Source organism: Rattus norvegicus, chromosome 11 (assembly GCF_036323735.1).
Source record: "Rattus norvegicus strain BN/NHsdMcwi chromosome 11, GRCr8, whole genome shotgun sequence".
NCBI classification, from domain to species: domain Eukaryota; kingdom Metazoa; phylum Chordata; class Mammalia; order Rodentia; family Muridae; genus Rattus; species Rattus norvegicus.
Genome location: NC_086029.1, coordinates 77,488,168 through 77,514,221, shown reverse-complemented (window position 1 = coordinate 77,514,221; position 26,054 = coordinate 77,488,168). Strand labels below are relative to the sequence as shown.

General features: G+C 39.6%; 1 protein-coding gene across 4 annotated transcripts in view; it reads right to left on the bottom strand.

The window, feature by feature from the left end:
* Nucleotides 1-4,228: 4,228 nt before the first annotated feature.
* The window catches only part of Eaf2 (ELL associated factor 2), a 44,409-nt gene continuing 22,583 nt past the window's right edge, over nt 4,229-26,054 (bottom strand). For 3 of the 4 annotated variants that reach the window (XM_063270315.1, XM_039088054.2, XM_039088053.2), the window contains 3 exons: nt 24,168-24,313; nt 11,631-11,888; nt 4,234-4,465 (listed from right to left, as the gene is read on the bottom strand). In XM_063270315.1, the coding sequence (XP_063126385.1) occupies nt 4,419-4,465; nt 11,631-11,888; nt 24,168-24,261 (399 nt within the window). In that variant the 5' untranslated portion in view covers nt 24,262-24,313 and the 3' untranslated portion in view covers nt 4,234-4,418. 4 annotated transcript variants of the gene reach the window in all.

Below are 26,054 nucleotides of genomic sequence, written 5' to 3'. Positions count from 1 at the left end.
CATTGGACTGAAAAGGGGACCCCAATGGAGGAGTTAGAGAAAAGACTGAAGGAGCTGAAAGGGTTTGCAACCCCATAGGAAGAACAACAATATCAACCAACCAAACTCCACCAGAGCTCCCAGAGACTAAACCACCAACCAATGAGTACACATGGAGGGACCCATGACTACAGACACATATGAGGCAGAAGATGGCATTGTCCAGCATCTATAGGAGGAAAAGCCCTTGGTTCTGTGAAGTCTCGTTTCCTCAATGTAGGGTGTTGAAGTGGGAGTGGGTGGGTGGGAGTGGGAGCATCCTCACAGAAGCAGGGGGACGGGGAAGGAGGTATCAGGCTTCTAAGAATGAGGCAAACTGAATTGAAGCAACTTCTGAAGAAGGTGACCCTGCAGAAGTAACATACAGGAGCTGCTGTTTTATATCATGACTGCTTTTTAAAAATCGTTTATTATGGATCTGATGGGAAGTGGGGGGAAGGGGATAATATGTGAAATTCACACAGCTACCCACTACACAGAAAAGTTTAAAAATTACTCTCTAGCACTTCACTGCTGGAAGTTCTTCAAAGAATAATACCCACTGCTTGCCTTCTGCCTCCCAGGCAAATTCTCCTTCACTGGAGCAATCAACAGTCCCCTATCAGGTTCTCGTAAATAGAGTAACTCTGTTTGCATTTTCTGCACCTTATCCCTGTTACTCAATACTACCCTGGTGAGATTCCTCTATGTTTTTGCCTTAAGCAAGATTTTTTTTCCTTCTATTTCATCAAATTTACTATACAGATTTATCACTTTAGTTAGCCATTCTTGCACTGACGGACACTTGAGTGGTTCCAGCTTTCATGTTGACAATTGTTAGGACTTAGTTTAAACTGGAAACGGCTTCCCAGATTCACCTTCTCTGTACAGTTCTACATGAGAGTCAGGAAGTAGAAATGAAGCAGCACATGCTACCTGAGTGTCAGATTGGGTAGAAGTTGTGATTTGCAGTCCATGAGCCTCGCCTCTCTTGATGGGTCTGTAAGTGTAGGGCAATAGGTTTGCAGTGTGTGCTGCTTCCAACCCAAGTCTTTCAGGGTTTCTTTCCCTTAGTCTCTTTAGAGTGTCTGTGATAATATGATCTACATTGATTTTCATCCATGACTCTTGGCTCATCACTCCTATAATTCTTATTTTCTAAGTCTTCTAAGTCACAAGATAATATTAGGGTATTTTCAACCTCCAAAGCAAGTCTTAGAAAGTAGTCTCTCTTTCCCCTACCCCCGTTTTCTCCTTTCCTCCTTCCCTCCTTCCGTCTCTCCTCCTCCCCTCACACTTGCTTTCATTTCTCCCCAAAGCAGACCAGAGAAACTAGAATTTCACTCTGACAGGAAGACCACAGAGACTAAAAATATACCTTAATCTTATCCTATTGTTCTAGGGCAGGTCATAAAAAAGGCGTCTGCTTTTCTTTGCCTAACAGTAGGTCATTAGACCCTCTTAATTCTAGAAGTTGCCCCAGGCCCTTGGGAAGAAATCCTGAAGAATCTAAACAGACAAGTTAGGTTTCCCCATCCAGTCCATTTACAGCCACGCCTATGCAATGAAGTCTCTGTAGAATCAGGAAGGACTTGATTTGGAGAACATCCGGATTGCTGAACCTTGGGTGGCCAGGGAGGGTGTGGACTCTTCACACCCCTTCCCCATACCTTGGCCCATCACCTTTTCACATTACTTTTCATAAAAATGTTTATGAGTCTGTAGGCTGCTGAAGCAAATTAATTGTTTATTTATGGCCAATTAACATTAATTAAACACAAGTAAAACAATGTAGTGCTTGGAATTAACACTTCAAGTGGGCTCTAATGCTGTCCCCAGAGAGGTAGCATCATCAAGTGAATTGTATTATAAAACACACAGCTTGCATCTACTGCAGAATTGCTCAAGCTGGAGAGAAATCCACCACATATTTTGGGATCACACAGGGTTGTTTGGTTTTGTTTTGTTTTGTGTTGAGTTGATTTTGACAGTGTAAGACTATAGGATAAACGAAAAACCTTATTCTCCTCCTCTTAAAGTGTATAAAGAATAAAAATGAATTCATTGAAATGGTGTTTAACACTGGGTGAAGCCAGAGGAAGCCTACAAAGGAGTGGAAGGACCCCAGCGGGGTCAAGGACATTACAAGAACATTACGCACAGAACCAGTTAAGCAGAGCTCACAGAGTTTGGCATGATAATCACAGACCCTGTACGAGTTTGAGGTCCTCTGCAAATACATGATGGTTGTATAGTTTGGTGTCCTTGTAGGATTCCCGACAATGGTGGTGGGAGACAGTCTCTGATTCGTTTGCCTGCCCTTGGGACCCTTTTCCTCCTACTGGGTTGCCATGTCCAGGTGTGATATGAGGATTTGTACTTATTGTATCTTGTTATGTTGTGTTTGGTGGGTATCCCTGGGAGGCCTGCATGCCTTTCTTTCTTTTTATTATTTTGTTTTTGTTTTTTCCTTATGGAAAAATAGGAGTTGCTCTAGGGGGAGAGGAGAGGTAGGGCCGAAGGAGGAGTGGAGGGGAGAAAATTGGAGTCAAGATGCAATGTATGCAAATAATAAAATGTAAAATAAAATGTTTAAGTTGGGTGTGGTGATGCATGCCTAACCCTTAAAATGGAGGCTGAAGCAGGAGGATCATGAGCCACCCTGGGCTACATACTGAGACTGTCTCAAAACATGCCACCCTTCCACAAAAAGATCTTAAGAATATTTCATTTACAAGGAAAATAAAAACGGGAGATGAGATGATCTGTTTAGATTATAGGAAACCAAGTCTGGGAGCTAGCCTTTCCAGCTCATGCGCTGTGTACTCAAGTCTTGTAGTTAGTAGTAATTAACAGAATTCCAGCATAACAACTTTGAGTAAAACTTTATATTCTGAATTACATTAGTAACATGATAGAAGTGTCTTACTAGCTACATTGAATATGAATTTATGAATTTGCTTTAGTTAAATGGCACAATGGTAGTTTTCAGTAAAGTATTGATGAGTAAAACAGAAAATGGAGCTAAATTAATGGAGGGGATTAGAGAGAAGGAAAAATAGAGAAAGCACAAGAAAGTAAAGCCAGCCCTGAGCCCATAAATTATAGTTAAGGAAATACCAGTAAGGACAGATGACATTGAATTTTTTTCGTAATTGACAAAATTTGAAGAAACCAAGATGTTGGCTTAATAGACAAATGGATAAACTATGGTGCGTGTAGATAGAAAATATTATTCAGTATTAAAAAGAAGTAAGACTACTGAGCCAGCACGGAAAGCTGATCTGAAAAGGCCATATACTGTATGAGTCCAACTACAGGATACGGGAAAAGGCAAAAACTACGGAGACAGTAATGTGTCGTGTGTTACCAGTCCAGGAGCGACAGTGACACCTGTCTAACCTCAGCACTTGGGGCGTGAGGCAGGAGAAGTGAGGCAGAGTCAAGGCCAGCCTGAACAATGGGCAGTGCATACAAGACTTTTAAGGCAATCTATGTTCAATACAGTGATGGATTTATGCTGTGACTGAACACATTTCTGAAAAATCTATAAGGTATACAGCATCAAGTATAAATCCTATTATAAGATGTAGATGTTAGTGGTGGTGAGTGCCAATGGAGAGCCATCAGAGCAAGTATATGCCCCGGCATGAGGTGGCAGGGGGCTCAGAGGGAAGAGGACTCTTCCAACTTTCTTACCAGTTTTTCTGTGAACCTAAAACTGCTTTAAAAAAAAAAAACGAACCTGTTGTTTGGTAGATTTCACCATAGCTAAATACTTGTATTTCCTTCAAATTCAAAAATATGATAAATATAAATACCAAATACTTAATACATGAGTTAATCTCTTGAGAGCAAAATGTTATAAGGGATAACAAAACACCTATTAGGATAATTATTTAACTTCATATTTATATAAGGTATAAACCTGGTAAGAAATAAAAGTGTATTCCATCATAATTTAAGGAATATCAGAGAGGAAAGGCACAACTCTAGTGAAGACCACAATCAATTATTTTAGCATCTCACAACTTGGGACAATGATGTGGTAAAACACAACGGTGGACAGGGACTCTGGAATACTTGGTCTACTGCTTGTTCATTAGCAATACCGGGGCAAGTTCCCTAATGTCTGAATCTGTTTTCTCCTCTATCAAATGGGATAACGTTTTGTATGAGTAAACAAAGACACCACACAAGAAGACCAACAAAGAGTTGAAAACCCTGAACCAACTTTATTTTATCAGCAAAAGTTGCATATTTTCAATGAACATAGGAATATTTATTCTCAATACAAAACAGATTCTCAAACATCTTACAAATGTTTTCTTTTTCTTTTTTCCCCCCAAGCTTCCCTAGAAGCTTTGCAGCAAGTGTTTTCCTTATGGCTTGATATTGCTTCAGTCCTCACTGTCGCTGTCTGACTCACTCAGCTGCAGATCACTTCCTAAAATAAAATAACAAAACTGCAGCAATTAAAAACTTGAACTGTTAATATTTAATAAATTAATTTACTCTAATATAAGGTTGCTTTTAATATAATTCGGCCATGTACCTGGCACACCAATCAATACTGCGTATAAAGTAAAACCCACAGCAGCAAACTCCAGCATTTCGTATCACCTGCGTTTATTTTAGCTTTCTTTCACTTACTGATGATATCACTTCCCTTTCCACTACTCTCTGATTACATCAATCATTTTCAAGAGTGAAAATTATCATCTTTTTACCTTCAGATGCAATCGAAACCATTATGACACAGAAGTCAGGAACCCTTAGACCAGATATCATTCCGTGGAAGGATTCCTGGCTACTACGTACAGGACCCTGTGTTCAATTCCCAGTACCATAAAGAATATCTAAGCACCAACTGCTTTTGTAAGTCATTTGTGTCATGGAGGCAACATTTCAGTAGAGCAGAAAGACAGGGCACACGTATCTAGATTAATGTCAAGTAGGGATAAGTCCTGAGGAACTGGAGAGAGAGTAGCAGGGGGTGCTACTGCAGTACTGTAAGTGGGAAGGCTTTATGAGAGGTAGCATCTGAACAGAAAGTCTTTAAAAATGGAGACAGTGTCTAATGTGTAACAAGTGCAAGTGCTCTAAGGCAAGTGTAGAGTGGTTAAGATTCTTATTATATTTTTTGGTAATTTCACACATGAATGCAATGTATTTACATCATATGTACTTCAACTCACCCTAGCAGCTAACCCTTCCTGGACCCCCTCTCCCTGACACTACATCTTTCTCCAAACTGCATATCTTCTTTCTCTTCTTCATCCTCTTAAAAGAAAGACTAACCCACTGTGTCCAATTAGCTCTGCCTGAACATACCAGGGTGTAGAGCCACCCTACGGAAGCTTGAGTCACACTTCTGAAGAAAACTGACTTCCCTTCCCTCAGCATGGGGGTGGGGGGAAGTTATACGAATTTTTGTTTTCTTTGTGGAGACGCTACTGTGGCTAGAGTGGGATAAATGAGGAAGACAAAGATAGGGAATGAGGTCAGAAGGTGGAGAGAAAGTCACAGTAAAGGCTGTTTGAAACACAATGAGAAAGCACGGAACAGTTCTAACAGGCAACCAAGGCGAACCTGACTCCCTCAGTAACCTCCCTGCATCATGTAGAGGAAACATGGACGCAGGAGAGAAGCCGAGACTTTTCTCGGCTCCGACTTGGGTGTGCCAGCACAAGTGTCACTTCCTCCCCGGTGCTCTGTAGTTTAAGTGTTAAGGTATATCTTTATTATTTTCATTTGCCCACTTTAGTATCTGGAGTAGATTCATGGCGGTCTTCAGTCCTGGAAAACTCTAAAGGTTAAGCGGTCACACCATCCCTTCTACTCTTTCCTGGAATTCCTACTGTTCGGTGCTTAATCGTTTCCATCTATTCTCCTTCTCTCTTAGTTTTCATTTTAGCCTGTGTTCTAGGACAGCACTTCCACCTCATTAATTCATTTCTCACCCACATCCATCTTGCCTACTTATCAATCTTTTTCAAAACATTCCCATGACCCGTTCTTCCAAACTTAAGTTTTTAAACATTTACCTTCTTGTTTGTGCATGAGTGTGGAAGCCAGAGGACAGGTTGTTGGTGTCACTTCTCTCCTGCTCCCACGTGAGCTCTGGGGACTGAACTCCACTCAGGAAGTTTGGTGGCGAGCATCTTTACCCACTGAGCCATAGCACTGATGCTAATGTTTTTTAAGTGTTGGGGCTCAAATTCTGGTCCTTGTATGTGGCATGCAAGCACTCTTCTCTTGAGGTACTTGATTCTTATTTACAGTATATTAGATCCTGTTTTATTTCTGCTTCTTTTTGTTTTGTTATACCTATCCAGCCTGGTCTACAGAGTAAGTACGGGGCCAGCCAGAGCCACATGAGACTTAGCCCTCCAAGGCTATGTCTTCATATATTTTCCTTAGGATCACATGTTTTTCCTTGTTTCAAAATTATATTTGTTCATTTTGAGGAGGAAGTCTCTCTCTCTCTCTCTCTCTCTCTCTCTCTCTCTCTCTCTCTCACTCACTTTTTAACACTCTTTGTAGGATCTTGTGATTCTGTAAACCTAGCCTGCAGCCCCATTTACCAGAAACAGGTTTCACAATCACTTGTGAAGATTGCCAACTCTTGGAATACGGTAGGTCCCTTCAAGGAGCCAATGAGTAGTAATGTTGTATAAACTATGGCTTCTGAAACAGAGCTGCAGGAAGCACGTCAACAGTTGCTTTTTTTTTTCACTAGCCTCCTTTCACTAACTGAAAAACATCCACAAATCTATTTCTCTTTCCCATCTTCCCTTGGCTTCACCATACATTGGCTAGCTTCCTACAGAAAGCATAACTTCCTTGCATATCAAGCATCTTTGTTTGTGTTCATGTGCACATTTGTGTGCGTGGGGAAGCCAAGGACAGCTCCGGGCATGGTTTCCCTACCATCCAGAGATGCTTTGGAGACAAGATCTCTCACTAGCCTGGAACTCACAAGGTGGGTTTATCTGGCTGCCCAGCAAGCTCCAGGTATTCCCTTGTCTCTGCCTCACCATACTCAGATTTTGTTCTTTTTTTTTAAATGTGTTTTAAAGATTCAACTAAAGTCTTCCAAATGCTTTACTAACTAAACTCTAGCCACGTATCAAATACTGTGCGTGTGCTTGCATGTGGAAGCCAGAACACAGCCTTGGTTGTTGTTAATCTGGCCCTGGAATTTGCCAGTTAAGCTAGACTGTCTGGGACTGCCTGCCTATGCCTCTCCAGCAGAAGGATTGCAGGCATGTACCCCCTTCTGCCCCCCAACTTCAGGTTGTTACATGGGTTCTGGGGGTGATTTATACTTGTATGGCTAGTGCTTTAGTGACTAAGTTAACTCCCAACACCCATCTCAAGCATGTTGAAGTTAACCTTTCTTGACAGTGTCCAAGATGCTTACTACTACATCCTTTTAAACTCAAAACCAATACCCATAACAATGTTTTTCTTCTCTTTAAAAACATTTTTGATTCTGCTTTTAAAAAATTATTTAATTTTATGTGTGTGGGACATCTGTGTGCATGTTTGTGTACCACATTTGTGCAAGTCCTGTGAGACCAGAAGAAGGGGACAGATCTCTGGACATGTTTGCAGTCTGTATCCCCAGTGCTGGATCTCTAGAGTTCACAGGCTAGCTACTCTACATAAATCAGTGACTTGCAGACACTGGTGATCTTAAAAAAATATGTTGAGCTGGGCCCTGGTGGTACATGCATGCCTTCAATCCCATCACTTGAGTTCAAGTCCAGCCTGGTCTACAGAGTGAGTCAAATCTATACACAGAGAAAACTTATCTTGAAAAACCAAAAAAAAAAAAAAATTAAAAAAAATGGTGGAAAGAAATAAAAGGAGTCACCTGAAGTTGACCTCTGATCTCCATGTACACACAAATGCATGCATATGTTTTCCCACTATATACAAATACCTAGGTGAGTCTTAGGGTTTTACTGCTGTGAAGCAATACCATGACCAAGGCAACTCTTAAAAAGGAAAAAAATTTAATTAGGGCTGGCTTGCATTAGGGGTTCAGTCCATTATCATCAAGGTGGGGGAGCATGGCAGTGTCTAGACAGGCATAGTACAGGAGGAGCTGAGGGTCCTACATCTTATTCCAAAGGCAAACAGGAAGAGATTGGCATATAGGCTGCTAGAATGAGGGTCTCAAAGCCTACGGCCACAGTGACACATTTAATCCAACAAGGCCACACCTCCTAATAGTGCCACTCCCTGGGCCAAACATATTCAAACCGTCACACTTCACTCCCTAGCCCCCATATATTTGTTCAAACACATGAGTCTATGGAGGCCATACCTAAACATAGCATAATGCAGAATACATTCATTCCAACTTAAGAAATCCCCATAGTCTATAGCAGTCCTTTAAAGGTCCAAGTTCAAAGTCTCTTCTGAGATTCAGCCACTCCCTTAATTGTAATCAAGACAAGACAGAAAACCAGCTGGACAAACTCCAAACTCTACATCTCCATGTCTGATGTCAAAGCAGTCTTCCAATCTCCAACTCCTTTTCCACACTTGTTGACTGCAGCAAACGTCTTTCAATTGGGCTGCTTCCATTCTGTTAGCAGCTTTCCTCAGCAGATATCCTATGGCTCTGGCATCTTGAACATCGTGGGGTCTCCTAGGCAACTGCAACGTAACAGCTTCATGTTCCAATGTCTGGGATCCACACATTGGGTCCCAAAAGTCTTGGGTTGACTCCAGTCCACTGCTGCTGCTGTTCTTGGTGATCATCGTGTGGTACCGGCATCTCCAATACACTGGGGTCTTCCTCTGCAACTAGGCTTCACCAATAACCTCTCACAGGCTCTCTTTGAAGTTTCAAGCTTCAACTTCTTTGCATGACCCCTTCAATCCTGGGCCATTAACTACAGCTGAGCCTGCAACTTCACCCAGGGCCTTCCATGGCCTCTTACAGTGGCAGGCCTCAGCTGCTCCCATGACTCCTCCGTACCTTCAAAACTAGTATTATCTGGGTGACTCTTCCACATACCAAGTCCAGCTGCAGGATAAAGTTCAACCTTGGCTATCTCAGGAACACAGCTTCTTTGTGTGCTTAGAAAACACTTCCCAGATTTCACTTCAGTGATGCTGGTCTCTTCTTAATCACTGCTAATTTATTAGCTCCAGCAAACCAACATCAATTGTCCCAGGAATCTCTTCTATTCTGGATTTTACAGGCAGAAGCTGCTGAGTTCTGCTGCCTACTGGGGCTGGAATATGGCTGCCTTGTTTTATTACATTATCACCAGCCTTCCGTTTTCTAACTCTTTCACTTCCTATGCTTGGCTGTTCTGGAACTTGCTCTGTAGATTGACCTTGAACTCAGAGATCTACATGCCTGTCTCCTCAGTGCTGGTTAAAAGTGTGGTTTACCATGCCTGAACTTAAAATTTTTCTCTACTTAGAATTTCTGTGTCCCAAGCTGGCCTTGAACTCAGAGATCTGCTTGCCTCTGTCTCCTGGAATTAAAGTCATATACCACTTGCCTGGACCTAAGATTTTCATGGCCACTTGCCTCAAGATCCAGATCAAAAGCCTGTGTCTTTCATTTCTGCATTGGAGTTCATTCCAGATTAAAAGTTCAAGTGAAAACAATAACCAAGCAATAATAATGCCTAACATGACATAACTACTCCTTGTTCAATGGTAAACACATAAACAACACGTTTAGCTGGGTAGGATCTTGTCACGAAGTCACCAGTCCCTTAATCTTTTTGTCTCCTTGAACACAGGATTCAGCTCCATTCTATTCCTGGTGCCCCTTTATTACTTTATATTTTTCCTTTCTGAGCCCACTATGCTTCTTCAAAATGTTCTTCATGAGACTTAACCAAAGAGCAAAGTCTCTGTTGGGCTTTCTTGAGACTTTTGTCAACGCAATTAATATAAATTTCTTTACCTGAACCTTGGGTAGATTCTTCAGATGGGCAAAAAGCAGTCACATTCTTCATCGAACAAAAACGGTCTCTCAGCCGCATATTAAAATTCTTCTCCACTGAAACCTCTAGAGTCAGGCCTCTATCATTCAACTCACCCTCAGCAATAACATCCCCCATATTTCTACTAGGATGGTCAATTAAACCTCACTTAAAGCATCCCACTGCTTTCCAAATCCAAAGTTCCAAAATCCACACTCTTCCAAACAAAAGCACAGTCTGGCCTATCACAGCAACAACCCAGTCCCTGGTACCAACTTCTGACTTAGGGTTTTACTGCTGTGAAGAGACATTGCAACAAAGGCAACTCTTATAAGGACAACATTTAGTTGGGGCTGGCTTACAGGTTCAGAGATTCAGTCACTAACATCAAGGTGGGAGCATGGCAGTGTCCAGGCAGGCATGGTACAGGAGGAGCTGAGGGTCCTACATCTTATTCCAAAGGCAAACAGGAGTAGACTAGCTTCCAGGCAGCTAGGATGAGGGTATTAAAGCCATGCCCACAGTAACACACCTAATCCAACAAGGTCGGCCTACTACAACAAGGCCATACCACCAAATAGTGCCACTCCCTGGGCCAAATGTATTTAATCCACCACACCAAGTAAATAATAAATAAAGCGATATGATTATGTTAAGGTCTACCCTAAATTTTAAAAGGAATCGCAAACTTTGAAAACTTTAAAGCAAGAGAGATGATAAATTATATTTGAATTACTAAATGATCGACATGGCTAATAATACACATAATGGATCAAAATGGCCTCGACTGCATATGCGAGACTTCCCTATGATCAAGTCAGTCAAAACTTCAACATAAACGTACAAGAGCCTCACACAACCCCACCCTAAGATAAGGAGCTATTGACAATGACTTCTAGCGAAGGAAAGCTCAGTTATCTTCAGAGATGCAGCCATGGAAGGTTGACCTTGTTTCAGTGAATGGACCTACAGTTATGTTCATATACATACTGGCAACATCTAGTGGACATAGTAGTTAAGAGAAAGGGAGAACATGAAGTTAGGAGGAAGACCTGGGATTGATGGTTGGGGGCAATCAAGGAAGTGAGCTGAACTACAGTGGTAGTCATAAAGATGAAAAGAAGTAGATGGATTTGAAAATATTTAGGAGGTAGAAGTCCAAAGGACTTGGTGAAATATTGACTATACAAAAAGGAAAGAGAGTAGCTCAATCCTGGAACGCAATCAGGCTTCTGGTTTCCATAATGAGGCACATGCCGACATTCACTAGGCAAATATGCAGTCGGCCCAAAAATGTAGGGTTGGCTTTGGGACGTGTATTTGAAGGGCCTTCACTGAAGGGATGAAGCTAGATCTATCTACCCAGGATTCAGCGGTTATTTGAAAGTTATCTGTATATCTGTTGATTGAAACAGGAGCATGGGGAGGTTATCTAAGAAAAAGAAGGTAGAATAAAAAGAAAAGGACCCATGGAAACCCTTTGAGGAACTCTCACTCCAGTGACAGGACATTTTAAACTTGCAAAGGAGAAAATGGCTAATGACTACAAAATACATAAATTAAGACTCTTCTTTAAATTCTAGTTCACAACAAATGTGACTACGACTGCAAGTCCTGTTTTGGTTACTCACGGTTACGTATACTTACGTAAAGTACTCATCAGAAGGGCACTGTTGTCATAAAGTCTGTTACAAGTAGTGTCAGCATCTGAAGTCCTGTACTGTGGCCCAGCAGATACGCTGGGGTGCTCTGAGCTGTACCTCCTTGGACCGGAAGGAGAGGATCGGTCATCATCTTCGGAATCACTAGAACTGTCCTCACTACTTGAAGATGAAGAACTTCTGGAATCGGATGAACTATCACAACTACTCATCTGGTCCATAAGACTAGCTTCCGCCTTCAGCTCTGAAAATAGAAATAATAGGTCAAATAAGTAACATGAAGGGACACACTAACGTAAAAGCACAGGCTTTTAAGAAGACAATTGGGAAGGAATACATAAAGCGGAAACATGCACTCCAGGTAAAGCGGAAACATGTACTCCAGATAAAGCGGAAACATGTACTCCAGGTAAAGCGGAAACATGTACTCCAGATAAAGCGAAAACATGCACTCCAGATAAAACGAAAACATGTACTCCAGATAAAGCGGAAACATGCACTCCACATAAAGCGAAAACATGTACTCCAGATAAAGCGAAAACATGTATTCCAGATAAAGCGAAAACATGTACTCCAGGTAAAGCGAAAACATGTACTCCAGCATAAAGCGAAAACATGTACTCCAGGTAAAGCGGAAACATGCACTCCAGGTAAAGCGAAAACATGCACTCCAGGTAAAGCGAAAACATGCACTCCAGATAAAGCGAAAACATGTACTCCAGATAAAGCGAAAACATGTACTCCAGGTAAAGCGGAAACATGTACTCCAGGTAAAGCGGAAACATGCACTCCAGATAAAGCGAAAACATGTACTCCAGGTAAAGCGAAAACATGTACTCCAGGTAAAGCGAAAACATGTACTCCAGATAAAACTAAAACATGTACTCCAGATAAAGCGAAAACATGTACTCCAGATAAAACGAAAACATGTATTCCAGATAAAGCGGAAACATGCACTCCAGCATAAAGCGGAAACATGCACTCCAGATAAAACTAAAACATGTACTCCAGATAAAGCGAAAACATGTACTCCAGATAAAGCGAAAACATGTACTCCAGATAAAGCGACAACATGTACTCCAGATAAAGCGAAAACATGTACTCCAGATAAAGCGAAAACATGTACTCCAGCATAAAGCGGAAACATGTACTCCAGATAAAGCGAAAACATGTACTCCAGATAAAACGAAAACATGTACTCCAGATAAAGCGAAAACATGTACTCCAGATAAAACGAAAACATGTACTCCAGCATAAAACTAAAACATGTACTCCAGCATAAAGCGAAAACATGTACTCCAGATAAAGCGGAAACATGTACTCCAGCATAAAGCGAAAACATGTACTCCAGCATAAAGCGAAAACATGTACTCCAGCATAAAGCGAAAACATGTACTCCAGATAAAGCGAAAACATGTACTCCAGATAAAGCGGAAACATGCACTCCAGCATAAAGCGGAAACATGCACTCCAGATAAAACGAAAACATGTACTCCAGATAAAGCGAAAACATGTACTCCAGATAAAGCGGAAACATGTACTCCAGATAAAGCGAAAACATGTACTCCAGATAAAGCGAAAACATGTACTCCAGATAAAGCGAAAACATGTACTCCAGATAAAGCGAAAACATGTATTCCAGCATAAAGCGAAAACATGTACTCCAGCATAAAACTAAAACATGTACTCCAGATAAAGCGAAAACATGTACTCCAGATAAAGCGGAAACATGCACTCCAGCATAAAGCGGAAACATGCACTCCAGATAAAACTAAAACATGTACTCCAGATAAAGCGAAAACATGTACTCCAGATAAAGCGAAAACATGTACTCCAGATAAAGCGAAAACATGTATTCCAGCATAAAGCGAAAACATGTACTCCAGCATAAAGCGAAAACATGTACTCCAGATAAAACTAAAACATGTACTCCAGATAAAGCGAAAACATGTACTCCAGATAAAACGAAAACATGTATTCCAGATAAAGCGGAAACATGCACTCCAGCATAAAGCGGAAACATGCACTCCAGATAAAACTAAAACATGTACTCCAGATAAAGCGAAAACATGTACTCCAGATAAAGCGAAAACATGTACTCCAGATAAAGCGACAACATGTACTCCAGATAAAGCGAAAACATGTACTCCAGATAAAGCGAAAACATGTACTCCAGCATAAAGCGGAAACATGTACTCCAGATAAAGCGAAAACATGTACTCCAGATAAAACGAAAACATGTACTCCAGATAAAGCGAAAACATGTACTCCAGATAAAACGAAAACATGTACTCCAGCATAAAACTAAAACATGTACTCCAGCATAAAGCGAAAACATGTACTCCAGATAAAGCGGAAACATGTACTCCAGCATAAAGCGAAAACATGTACTCCAGCATAAAGCGAAAACATGTACTCCAGCATAAAGCGAAAACATGTACTCCAGATAAAGCGAAAACATGTACTCCAGATAAAGCGGAAACATGCACTCCAGCATAAAGCGGAAACATGCACTCCAGATAAAACGAAAACATGTACTCCAGATAAAGCGAAAACATGTACTCCAGATAAAGCGGAAACATGTACTCCAGATAAAGCGAAAACATGTACTCCAGATAAAGCGAAAACATGTACTCCAGATAAAGCGAAAACATGTACTCCAGATAAAGCGAAAACATGTATTCCAGCATAAAGCGAAAACATGTACTCCAGCATAAAACTAAAACATGTACTCCAGATAAAGCGAAAACATGTACTCCAGATAAAGCGGAAACATGCACTCCAGCATAAAGCGGAAACATGCACTCCAGATAAAACTAAAACATGTACTCCAGATAAAGCGAAAACATGTACTCCAGATAAAGCGAAAACATGTACTCCAGATAAAGCGAAAACATGTATTCCAGCATAAAGCGAAAACATGTACTCCAGCATAAAGCGAAAACATGTACTCCAGATAAAACTAAAACATGTACTCCAGATAAAGCGAAAACATGTACTCCAGATAAAACGAAAACATGTATTCCAGATAAAGCGGAAACATGCACTCCAGCATAAAGCGGAAACATGCACTCCAGATAAAACTAAAACATGTACTCCAGATAAAGCGAAAACATGTACTCCAGATAAAGCGAAAACATGTACTCCAGATAAAGCGACAACATGTACTCCAGATAAAGCGAAAACATGTACTCCAGATAAAGCGAAAACATGTACTCCAGCATAAAGCGGAAACATGTACTCCAGATAAAGCGAAAACATGTACTCCAGATAAAACGAAAACATGTACTCCAGATAAAGCGAAAACATGTACTCCAGCATAAAGCGGAAACATGTACTCCAGCATAAAACTAAAACATGTACTCCAGCATAAAGCGAAAACATGTACTCCAGATAAAGCGGAAACATGTACTCCAGCATAAAGCGAAAACATGTACTCCAGCATAAAGCGAAAACATGTACTCCAGCATAAAGCGAAAACATGTACTCCAGATAAAGCGAAAACATGTACTCCAGATAAAGCGGAAACATGCACTCCAGCATAAAGCGGAAACATGCACTCCAGATAAAACTAAAACATGTACTCCAGATAAAGCGAAAACATGTACTCCAGATAAAGCGGAAACATGTACTCCAGATAAAGCGAAAACATGTACTCCAGATAAAGCGAAAACATGTACTCCAGATAAAGCGAAAACATGTACTCCAGATAAAGCGAAAACATGTATTCCAGCATAAAGCGAAAACATGTACTCCAGCATAAAACTAAAACATGTACTCCAGATAAAGCGAAAACATGTACTCCAGATAAAGCGGAAACATGCACTCCAGCATAAAGCGGAAACATGCACTCCAGATAAAACTAAAACATGTACTCCAGATAAAGCGAAAACATGTACTCCAGATAAAGCGAAAACATGTACTCCAGATAAAGCGAAAACATGTATTCCAGCATAAAGCGAAAACATGTACTCCAGCATAAAACTAAAACATGTATTCCAGCATAAAACGAAAACATGTATTCCAGCATAAAACGAAAACATGTACTCCAGATAAAACGAAAACATGTACTCCAGCATAAAACTAAAACATGTACTCCAGCATAAAACGAAAACATGTATTCCAGCATAAAACGAAAACATGTACTCCAGATAAAGCGAAAACATGTACTCCAGATAAAGCGAAAACATGTATTCCAGATAAAACAAAAACATGTACTCCAGATAAAGCGAAAACATGTACTCCAGATAAAGCGAAAACATGTATTCCAGATAAAACGAAAACATGTACTCCAGCATAAAACTAAAACATGTATTCCAGCATAAAACGAAAACATGTATTCCAGCATAAAACGAAAACATGTATTCCAGCATAAAACGAAAACATGTATTCCAGATAAAACGAAAACATGTATTCCAGCATAAAACGAAAACATGTATTCCAGCATAAAACGAAAACATGTATTCCAGCATAAAACGAAAACATGTATTCCAGCATAAAACGAAAACATGTATTCCAGCATAAAACTAAAACATGTATTCCAGCATAAAACGAAAACATGTATTCCAGATAAAACGAAAACATGTATTCCAGATAAAACGAAAACATGTATTCCAGCATAAAATGAAAACATGTATTCCAGATAAAACTAAAACATGTATTCCAGCATAAAGCGAAAACATGTATTCCAGCATAAAACGAAAACATGTATTCCAGATAAAACGAAAACATGTATTCCAGATAAAACGAAAACATGTATTCCAGCATAAAACTAAAACATGTATTCCAGCATAAAACGAAAACATGTATTCCAGCATAAAACGAAAACATGTATTCCAGATAAAATGAAAACATGTATTCCAGCATAAAACTAAAACATGTATTCCAGCATCTAAACCATTTATTTTAAAAATTCCTGTAGTGCTCTGTCCAAGAAACTCTCTAAAGGTACAGCCTGTTACTGTTGCCCTTGGTTACCCCCAGAGGTCGAAGGTGGATCCCTATTGCTAAAGACACCATGCACTTCAATAACAGGGTCCAGAAACCACTTTGCTGGAACTGACCTGCATACCCTTTCCTTGAGGACTATCTTTCTTGGGACTAGAAGGTGACATGGAAGATTCCAATGGAGAGAGGGAACCAAAAGCCTCACCCAGATATCATGCCCATGGACCACATCGATTAGCACAGATACACCAACAGAGTAGTAGTGGTGCACAAACCTTGGTGGTAACCAGCAGCTCTCTAGTTGGACTTAAGACCCACATGGCCAGAGAGAGCTATTCCCGGTACCAGACACTTAGTTAACTTCTCAGTGCTAGTGAAGTCATGGTTATTGGAGAAGAATCTACAACCACTGATTTACTAAAAGACCAGCATAATCTCCAATAATAACAATCTATAAATGTTTGTCCTTACATCCACAGATAGATGTAGTTAGTCTTCACTCCTCATCCGGGAAACATCTTTTGCAACAGATGGAGATCAAAACAGAGAACTACAACCTATCAAAATTCTAAGTTGTGGAGCCAGTCTCAACGGATACACAACACGTCTGCATCAGGAAACATTTGGGAGGAGGGAACAGAAAGACTGTAAGACTCACAGATTTTACAATCTTATAAAAAGATGAGGGAGTTGGCGGTGAGAGTGTGTCTCCTAGTGGCATCAGAAGCTGTACCCATTGAGTCCATTGCCCAAGTGTTACCTAAACAAGGATGACACAAATGAGCGTGCCAAACTGAGTAGAGAAAACCTATGTAGACTCGGCTCTACACAAAGAGCCAACCAAGGAAAGCCAAGAACAAGAGAGAAAGCCTTACCCAGGGAAGAACACACCAAGTGGCTGTCCAGTGCCAAATGGTCAGCCCTGAAAACATCCAGAAACACAAAGACAGATAGACAATAAACATACACAGCAACATATGGACAAAACAGATTATATTTAGTAATATATATGTATTTACATGTACATATATGCATGCAATAGCAATTAGTGGGGAAAAAAGAGGTCATGAATTTGAAGAAGAGTGGAAAATGGTATATGGGAATGTTTGCAGGTAGGAAAGGAAAGCAAGACATGTTTTACTTAAATTATAATCACGAAAAATTTTAAAAAGTTAAAAAAAACCCCTCCTTTAGCACCAAGCTGTATTTTAATAATGTAGTTATGAGGATAAAAGCATCAGTAACCAGTTGGGAAGGGCATCATAATTTGCAATCCTAGCATTCAGGAGGCTGAGGCTGGAGAATACCAAGTTCCAAGAGCTATACAGTGAGACTTTTCCTCAAAAAGAGGGAGAAGCGCAGCTGTCAAGGGCACTGGCTGTTCCTCCAGAGGACTAGTGTGATTCCCAACACCCACATCAACCCATTCTCAACCATCTGTAACTCCAGTCCCAGGAGACCTGATGCCCTCTTCTGGCTTCCATGGGTACTGCATGTATGTAGTTTATTTGTGTAGGCAATATACCCATTGGCATAATAAATAAAATCTCAAAAAAATAAAAAATAAAAAAGGATATAAGCAGTATCTAAATCTAACTTTATATTTATAACCAACTTATAATAAATAATGAAAAGTTTAAAAGTCTAAAAGTACAAAATCCAATATTAGTTTTTTTTCCTTATTCCTTAATATGCGAAGTGCAATGTCATTCCTACCTAAGAACTACATTCTTTTCTCAGCTGTTCTAGAGAAAGTTTTGATAAAGCTCCCTTATGCAGGTTTCCACCCTATTTCTTTAAAAGGGATTTAAAATATTCTAGTATTTTTGAAAAGCCAATTTCCATTATAATTTTGGTTGTAAATATTTTTAGGACAAAAAAAGGATAATAATCTGTTCTTAAAGTTCTTTTTAAGACAGAGAATTTATGGTGGGAAGATCAACTTCATTCTTCAAATAAGTGATCTGAAGCAAAGAAACCAACGGACCAGTATTTAGGGTCATAACTAAGCTTGCCTGTGTTTAGATCATTATTTTTCTAGCATTCTATAAAAATGTCAAATAGTAAACCAGTTTTAGCCTACAAGTATAGAAAATAGTCAGTCAACACACTGCCAGGTAGTATCGTATCGAGGCAGGGCTGTTTTAGTTGGCTGACAATACCCATCTGACGCCCACTCTCTCGACTCACTGGCTTGCCCTTTCGGCCCTAAGTCCTTTGCATTAGAGCTCCACTTCGCTTGGGTTAGACATCATCCAGGTCTTTTTGTTTGCTTGTTGTGTGCTTTGTGATTAATAATGAATCAATCAAATGGTAAAGCACACACCCAGATGAGTTTCAGCATAAGCTATACTGTGTATCTGTCACTGAGCAAGACCCATCCCCATAAATGCTCTATTATGCTTTTCCTCCAGTGTCCACCGTTTTGACTTCTATTACCAAAGTTGTTGTCTGTTACTGAACTTCCTATAAATTTTGCACATGCCTCTTATCCTGTTTATATATGCATTCATGTTTTCAATGGCTCTGTATCTCATTCTACTCAACTGTTATGATATCCATTATATAAATACAACATACATTGGTCATCAGCTTTCTATTTGCAGATACTCTGGCTGTTTTTCATTTTTAGTAGTAACAAGTTTGTGATAACAAATTAAGGCTGTTCTGTAAAGCCTACCGTATATCTTCTTGTGACACATGTATTTACTTTTCCTGTGTAGAAATGTTTAGCTTCATTAAAATCCACCAGCTTTCGAGGTGATCTATAATTTTAGTTTTTTAATAAGCAATGATCCAAAGCAGTTCTCATATATTCTTGGCCACTTGAATGTTTTTTTTTTTTGTTGAGCATCTGCTCAACTATTCTGCTTGTATTTGGTTGTCTTTTCCTGATTTGTATACATCCTTTATATTAGCTTTAGCTGTGAGTCCTCTGGGGTGTGTGTGTGTGTGTGTGTGTGTGTGTGTGTGTGTGTGTGTGTGTGTGTAATGAATTTTTCCTCCAAATCTGCGTAGCTAGGCCACAGTGCTTTTTGGTGTACCACTAAGCCTTTGAAAGGTTGGCTCCTTCTCATATTGGCTTGAGTGTAACCCTTGCTAAGGATTTCTTTCTTTTAAGCCTCTATTAAGTGTTTTGTTTCTTTGAGGCACTTCTGAACTTTATTTGAATACACATTTGCCCTTTTACTTCTTGCCTCCTCTTCCTCCTCCTCCTCTTCCTGTTCCTCCTCCTCTCCCTCTTCCTCCTCTCCCTCCTTCTCCTCCTCCTCTTCTTCCTCCTCTTCCTCCTCTTCCTCCTCCTCCCTCATCCACATGGCTAAATATAAGCAATGTGAGAAAAGAAATTCTGTCTTAGCCACATTCTACAATTATCTTTGTATAATGTTGAATTGTTAATATTTTTTGAATTTTTAAAATTTCAAGCTTAGAAAAGTTATTGGTTTATAGTTTTATTTTTCTTATACATATTTATTCACTTTGTGTATCCTGGTAATTTTAGCCTTAAAATGAACTTATCGATGTTCTATGTTGGTCACTTTTCCATTACTGTAAATATTTGAGGTTTCAATTTATAAAAAAGTACGGTTATTTTGCTCTCAGTTAGAAGTCTCTCAGCCCACAATCAGGCAGATTACTGCACTTATGCATTTGATGGAGGTGCCCATGGGAATGACAAGGAACAAACACATAAGTGAATCAAAACCTGGTGAATCAAACCTGGGCAGCAGCTCAAGACAGGAAGAGGAAGGTGCTAGATAGACAATACCCCTTTCTAGGGCACACAACACCAGGCAACAGCTCTTGGTAAAACTCATTTCCTCTTTGAAACTTCCATACATGTATTAAGTACATTTGGTTATATTCATCCCTCCAACCATTTTTCCCCTCTTTAAACTCTCAGCCTGCTCCCACTTTTGTGTCATGAAGTCCCTACCTGCTTTCCTGTCTTTGGGGTTTTGTTTTTGCTTTGCTTTGCTTTGCTTTGCTTTGTGTGTGTGTGTGTGTGTGTGTGTGTGTGTGTGTGTGTGTGTGTGTGTGTGTGCTTTAAACGCTTACACAGTGTCCTCTTACATCCTTCCACTTGAAAGCTGCCGATTTCAGTAATTTCTTACAAACAGCACACAGTTGGGGTTTTTGTTTGTTTGTTTGGTTGGTTGGTTGGTTTGGGTTTTTTGTTTTTTGTTTTTTGTTTTTTTTTTGCACTCTCCATTTCAACTAATCAGGTTAGATCACTCACATTTGCACTAATCACTGGTCACTAAGGCTTACCTGTGCCCTTTACTATTTGCTTTATGTTTATTTCCTGGGTATTCGATTCCTCTCTCTCACTTTCTTTTCATTTCTGTGGGATGCTGGAATCTTGTTCTGTCTGTCTTCCTCCCTCCCTCCATGCTTCCCTCCCTCCCTTCCCCTTCCTTCCTTCCTTCTTCCTTCCTTCCCTCCTTCCTTCCTTCCTTCCTTGGTGTTTTGCATGTCACTTTACATATATAATGGCGAATTAGCATACATGTCTTGTCATGTGACAAGCAAGTCTAAAACATGATTCACTGTCACAGGAAAGATGTAAAAATCACTTTAGATGCCTTATCATTGCAAGTTTTAAATATTATTATCTTAAGTACTAGTATTAACCAAAAAGTTAGCTTTTGCTTTAATTGTCACATATGATTTGGGGATGTCATGAGGACAACCATACCCTATTGTCCATTATCTTTCTCTGCTCTTTATCCATAACTGATGCCCCCACATCCCTTCTTGTTGTCATTTCTTTTATGATTACTTCCATTTCTAAAGCAAACATTTCAGAGCAGCCCCCTAGTAACAAGTATTTTTTAGTGTTCATTTCTGTGGAAGTCTATTTCCCATTTATCACTTGAGACGAATTTGGTAAGCACAGAGTTCACGACTTTCAACATTAAGTAGTGTAGTGCCACTTCTGAGTCTCCAATAAGACAGTGATGTCACCTACATGGCGTTCCTCTATGTAATACGGCATAGCTCCCTTGCCATCAGAACTCTTATCTCTACCCTTAAATTTCAGATGTTTAATTCTGATGTGTCTCACCATGCATCTCTTTGGTTTATCCTGTTTTTGATTTGCTGGATTTCTTGAATCTATGGATCATGTTGTTCATCAACCTGAGAACGTTCTTGGGGATTATTTCTCCCAATTATTTTTCAGTCCCCTTTTCTTTGTCCTCTGAGAGTTCAGTTGTCTCACCTCTTGGGACTTTTGTCACTCTGCAACAAATCCTTGGGGCCCTGTTCCCCTTGTTTAAGGACACTTTCTGTTTTAGATAAGTGAATTCTCTCAGTCTATTTAGTCTCTAGTAAGTGGGCCTGCCCAGTGGATTTGCCCTGTTATTTTGTTAGTTTTATAATTTCTATTTGAGCCTTGTTTAAAATTTCTCTTTAATTCTACTCTTCACTTGCTTCAAGAAAATTTATAATTGGATCATTTTGTGAAAGCTATTTTAAGATCATCATCAGATAATTCTAACTTCTATTTTCTCTGAGAATTACTAAAGACATTACTCATTCAAGTTGTGATTTTCCTGATTTACAGTATAATACGTAACTTCCCATTCTAGGGGACAACTGACTTAAATCTTTTAGTTTAGCAGGCAGTCAGGTTCAGGCTTTGCATGCAGATGCTTGCCTATTTTTGTGACAAATGACACTCTAAATTCAGACCTTTTGCATATCTGTTTTGGTTTTCTTGGTAAATCTCAAGCAACTAGAGTTCCCATTGGTAAACTTAACAATGGAGTTTTACTAGCACTGAAGCCCAGTTCCTGGGAAAAGGAAGTCTGTGGTCTAATACAATAAAGACTGCTTTCAGGGTTGTGTGTGTGTGTGTGTGTGTGTGTGTGTGTGTGTGTGTGTGTGTCCATGAAGGGGGAGGAAAGTGAAAAGTGCTTCCCAGCAAGGTGTTTGTTAGGCAGGTGTCCCTTAGTAGTATCACCCAGTCTCAAGGTGCCTTTCAAATGGAGAGAAAACTTTGAAGGCAGGGAGGCTGTCTGGGAGATGAAAGGAATGAGCATTCCTCATAGCGTGGTATCACATGCACATGCCTTCTGCCCATGCATTTTCTGATGGAGAAGGACAGGCTCAGCCCAAGCACAAAGAAGATCTTTAAAACTTCAAGCGCTCATGATAGCACTATTCCTTTTGCTGGAGTGCTCAGCTTCCTGGTGTCTCTGAGTGATATGGGGAATTCTAGGTCCTATCTAAATCTCTTAAACTCAAATTCACAGATAACTCAAAGATGTAAGTGCAGAAACAGATGCACAGAATTTCTAGTGTAATTTCTGGATATATATTGGAAAGATGATTCAGTCATCAGAGAATAGTCAGTCATGAGGCCGAAAAGGTAGCCCAGCAGTTAAGAGCATGCTCTTCCAGAGGACCCAAGTTCCCAAAACCCATGTCAGGTGACTCACAGCCACCTGTGAGTCCTCTTCTGGCGTCTGTGGGCACCTGCATACATGTGAGCATACGCATATTCCCACACACATACACATAATTTTAAAATTGTTTAAAAAAGAAGTTAGTAGTACTCTAGAGTTAATAAACATTTGATAGAATATAGTCTAAGGATGCTATGAGCATCTCCAGGTAGATAATGTCCCTTTGCATGTAAATTAGAAAAAGAAAACTATTCTTAGTTCAACTTAGCTGATTCTCTACCTTTTCTATGAGGTATGATGTCAAAGCACTGATTTAATTAAGGTCTGACCCAGAAGTGCCACATGAAGAACCTTCTACCTATCCCACAGACTCACTCCTCAAGACACAACTGCTTTCCAGAATTGTTTCACATAATGAATTGCTTTTAGGATCTAGTAGCAAGGAATAGAACGGTTCTTTGGAATCTATCTTAATATACTATATGTTAAGATAATATAAAATATATAACTTACATCTTTATTTTTGTTTTGGTATCCAGTCATCACAAAGCTAAATTCTATTTTAATTTTAATAACTAGCATATACACTTTACATTTCCCCCTTTAATCTCTTAATTTTCTAGCTATATACATATATAGGAAAGATACCATGATACTATTTTGGAAGTAGTCAGAATAGAAGGTAAGATAAAATTCAAGATCTGGGATCTTGCTGCTGTTCAATCACTGTACCACCAATATCCCTAGTGTAGCTGGAGAGAAGCAGAGATTTCAGTTCCTTCCTTTGGAACACTCTATACCTCCCCAGAAATGCCTTCCTGCAAAAAGGGGCACAGTAACAGAAAGAAACTTCATCCTGTTTCTGTTGATTTGATGGTGCCTTAGCCCTCTGTAACTGACTGTGAACAATAAATTTCACAGAAGCTGCTACAAAGCACTGATGAAACACTTTTTCCTCCTAAATGATACTAAAATTTTTTCTGACATGCATATACTTATATAAATATGCAAATTTATATGTTATATCATTATCCTAGAAAAGTACACAATCATAAAATAAATTATGTTCTCACTAAGTCCCACTGTACATGAAAACTAACACTTAGTATTTACTTAATATCATTTACTTTTATACACTGACATTATACACAGTTAGAATTTACCTCTTTCAATATCATCCATTAGAGACGTTGGGGACAGCTTATCTTCTGATGGAGAATGCTGTACAAGGTTGGATGTCCTGGGTGGATTCCACATTTGTTGTTGCTGTTGTTCTAGTCTGCACTGGATTTTGCTACTTCCTTCTCCTCTGCAATTAAGAATAACAAATATCAAAACCAGATAAGCTAAAAGTGTCACAAATTCAACATACTAAGTTACTAAACGTTATCACTCGACCTTTAGACACCTCTCAAATGACATTTAAGGATAAGACGTTAAACCATTTAACCAATATGTATTGAGTTCCTCTGGTATGTGTGGGATACACACAGGTCCCTGGAAGGATGGGAGGACTAATGGTAAAACAATGCTACTGCTCAAACGAGCAGGCAGTAGACTTATAGATGACTACAATAGGGGAAAATATATGTGCAAGTGAAACTAGATCACGTCCATGTTTCCCACTCAGAATTTTAAAACAGTCATATAAACAAAGAAAGAGTATACTTCAGAAATTATGGTTGGGCCCTGCCTTTCTGTTTCCTGTGATCAAATCCTTTCAGTTCCTAACTTCCAAAGTTTTTAGACCCTCATTTTCTCTCAATCATTTACACTCCCAAAGATTATAGTTTACACATTTAGTTTTCCACATTGTTTCTTTTTATTCAGTCTCTTTGCTAATGTTTCAGGGCAGAACTGCAAATATGCCAATCCCTAATTGGAAAGATCTTAATATGTAACCACTGCCAGCAAGAAAATGTCCTTGCTCTTTCTCAGTTAATAGTCAAGGCATTAACCCCAACCTACCTTTACAACCCAAACTCTAATCCACTACCAACATTATCCCCCACTTTCCGATTCTTACACACAGGCACAGAGACAAATACCTGCTCTGTTTAAAGAGTCGTATTCACCAGCCCTGAGAGAATCAGCTATATTCCTGCCTTCATACCGGCTTTATATAGCTCATCTCCTTTCTGGTCAGTTTAAGGGAGCTGGGGCAGCAGGGACACTAACAAATAAAGGCTCTCAGGCTTCTTCTCTCAGTTGAAGTTGGCTTTGGGAATGGACACTTTGTGAAAGACGTTTTTGTTAGTGTGGATTAGCGCACAAAATAATAAGCTTCACCATGGCATGTCATACATGTATAATGGCTTCAATAGTATCCACTCTTCAGCTCCCGCCCTTGCATTCTCCAATTACAGCAACGTTTGTTTTAAACACACATTTAAGGTAATCCTTAGGATTTCAACTTCCTTTAAAATAACATTTTTCTTTTTAAAATTTTTATTTGTATTAGCTTTATTTATTTTACTTTATGTGTGCTTTGTCTGTGTTTCTCTATGTGTACCACATGGATGCTTGATACTTGTGGAGGTCAGAACGGGGCATTGGATCCCCAGAATTTGGAGTTGCTGACGGTTGTGAGCCACCATGTTGGTGCTGAGAATCGAACCTGGGTCCTCTGTTAGAGGAACAAGTGCTCTTAACTGCCGAGCCATCTCTCTAGGCCCAGAAGTAACATTTTCAACAAAGTCTTTCTAAAGATTTTTATCAATCACATCCCTTCCCTTCTATTCTTATGGTAATTTTTATTTCTACTGTTTATCTATATCTTAGAGCAGTGCTCTTCTACTATCTGGTTTTAAATGTAACACTTATATCTAGAAAGGATTTAAGGTGGTTATAGTTTTTTTTACTGATTTTTAAATTAATTAATCTGCTAGTATGTTTAAAATGTATAAAATGTAGACGTCTTAAGGTTAGTCTTTATTTAGCAAAATTTCCTTTCTCTAGTGTGCCTTCCATATTCTAAGTACTCAATATATCTTTACTAATTAAGACAAAGTTCTTTTGGATAGGGGGATAATGTTTCTATTCAGTCCAAT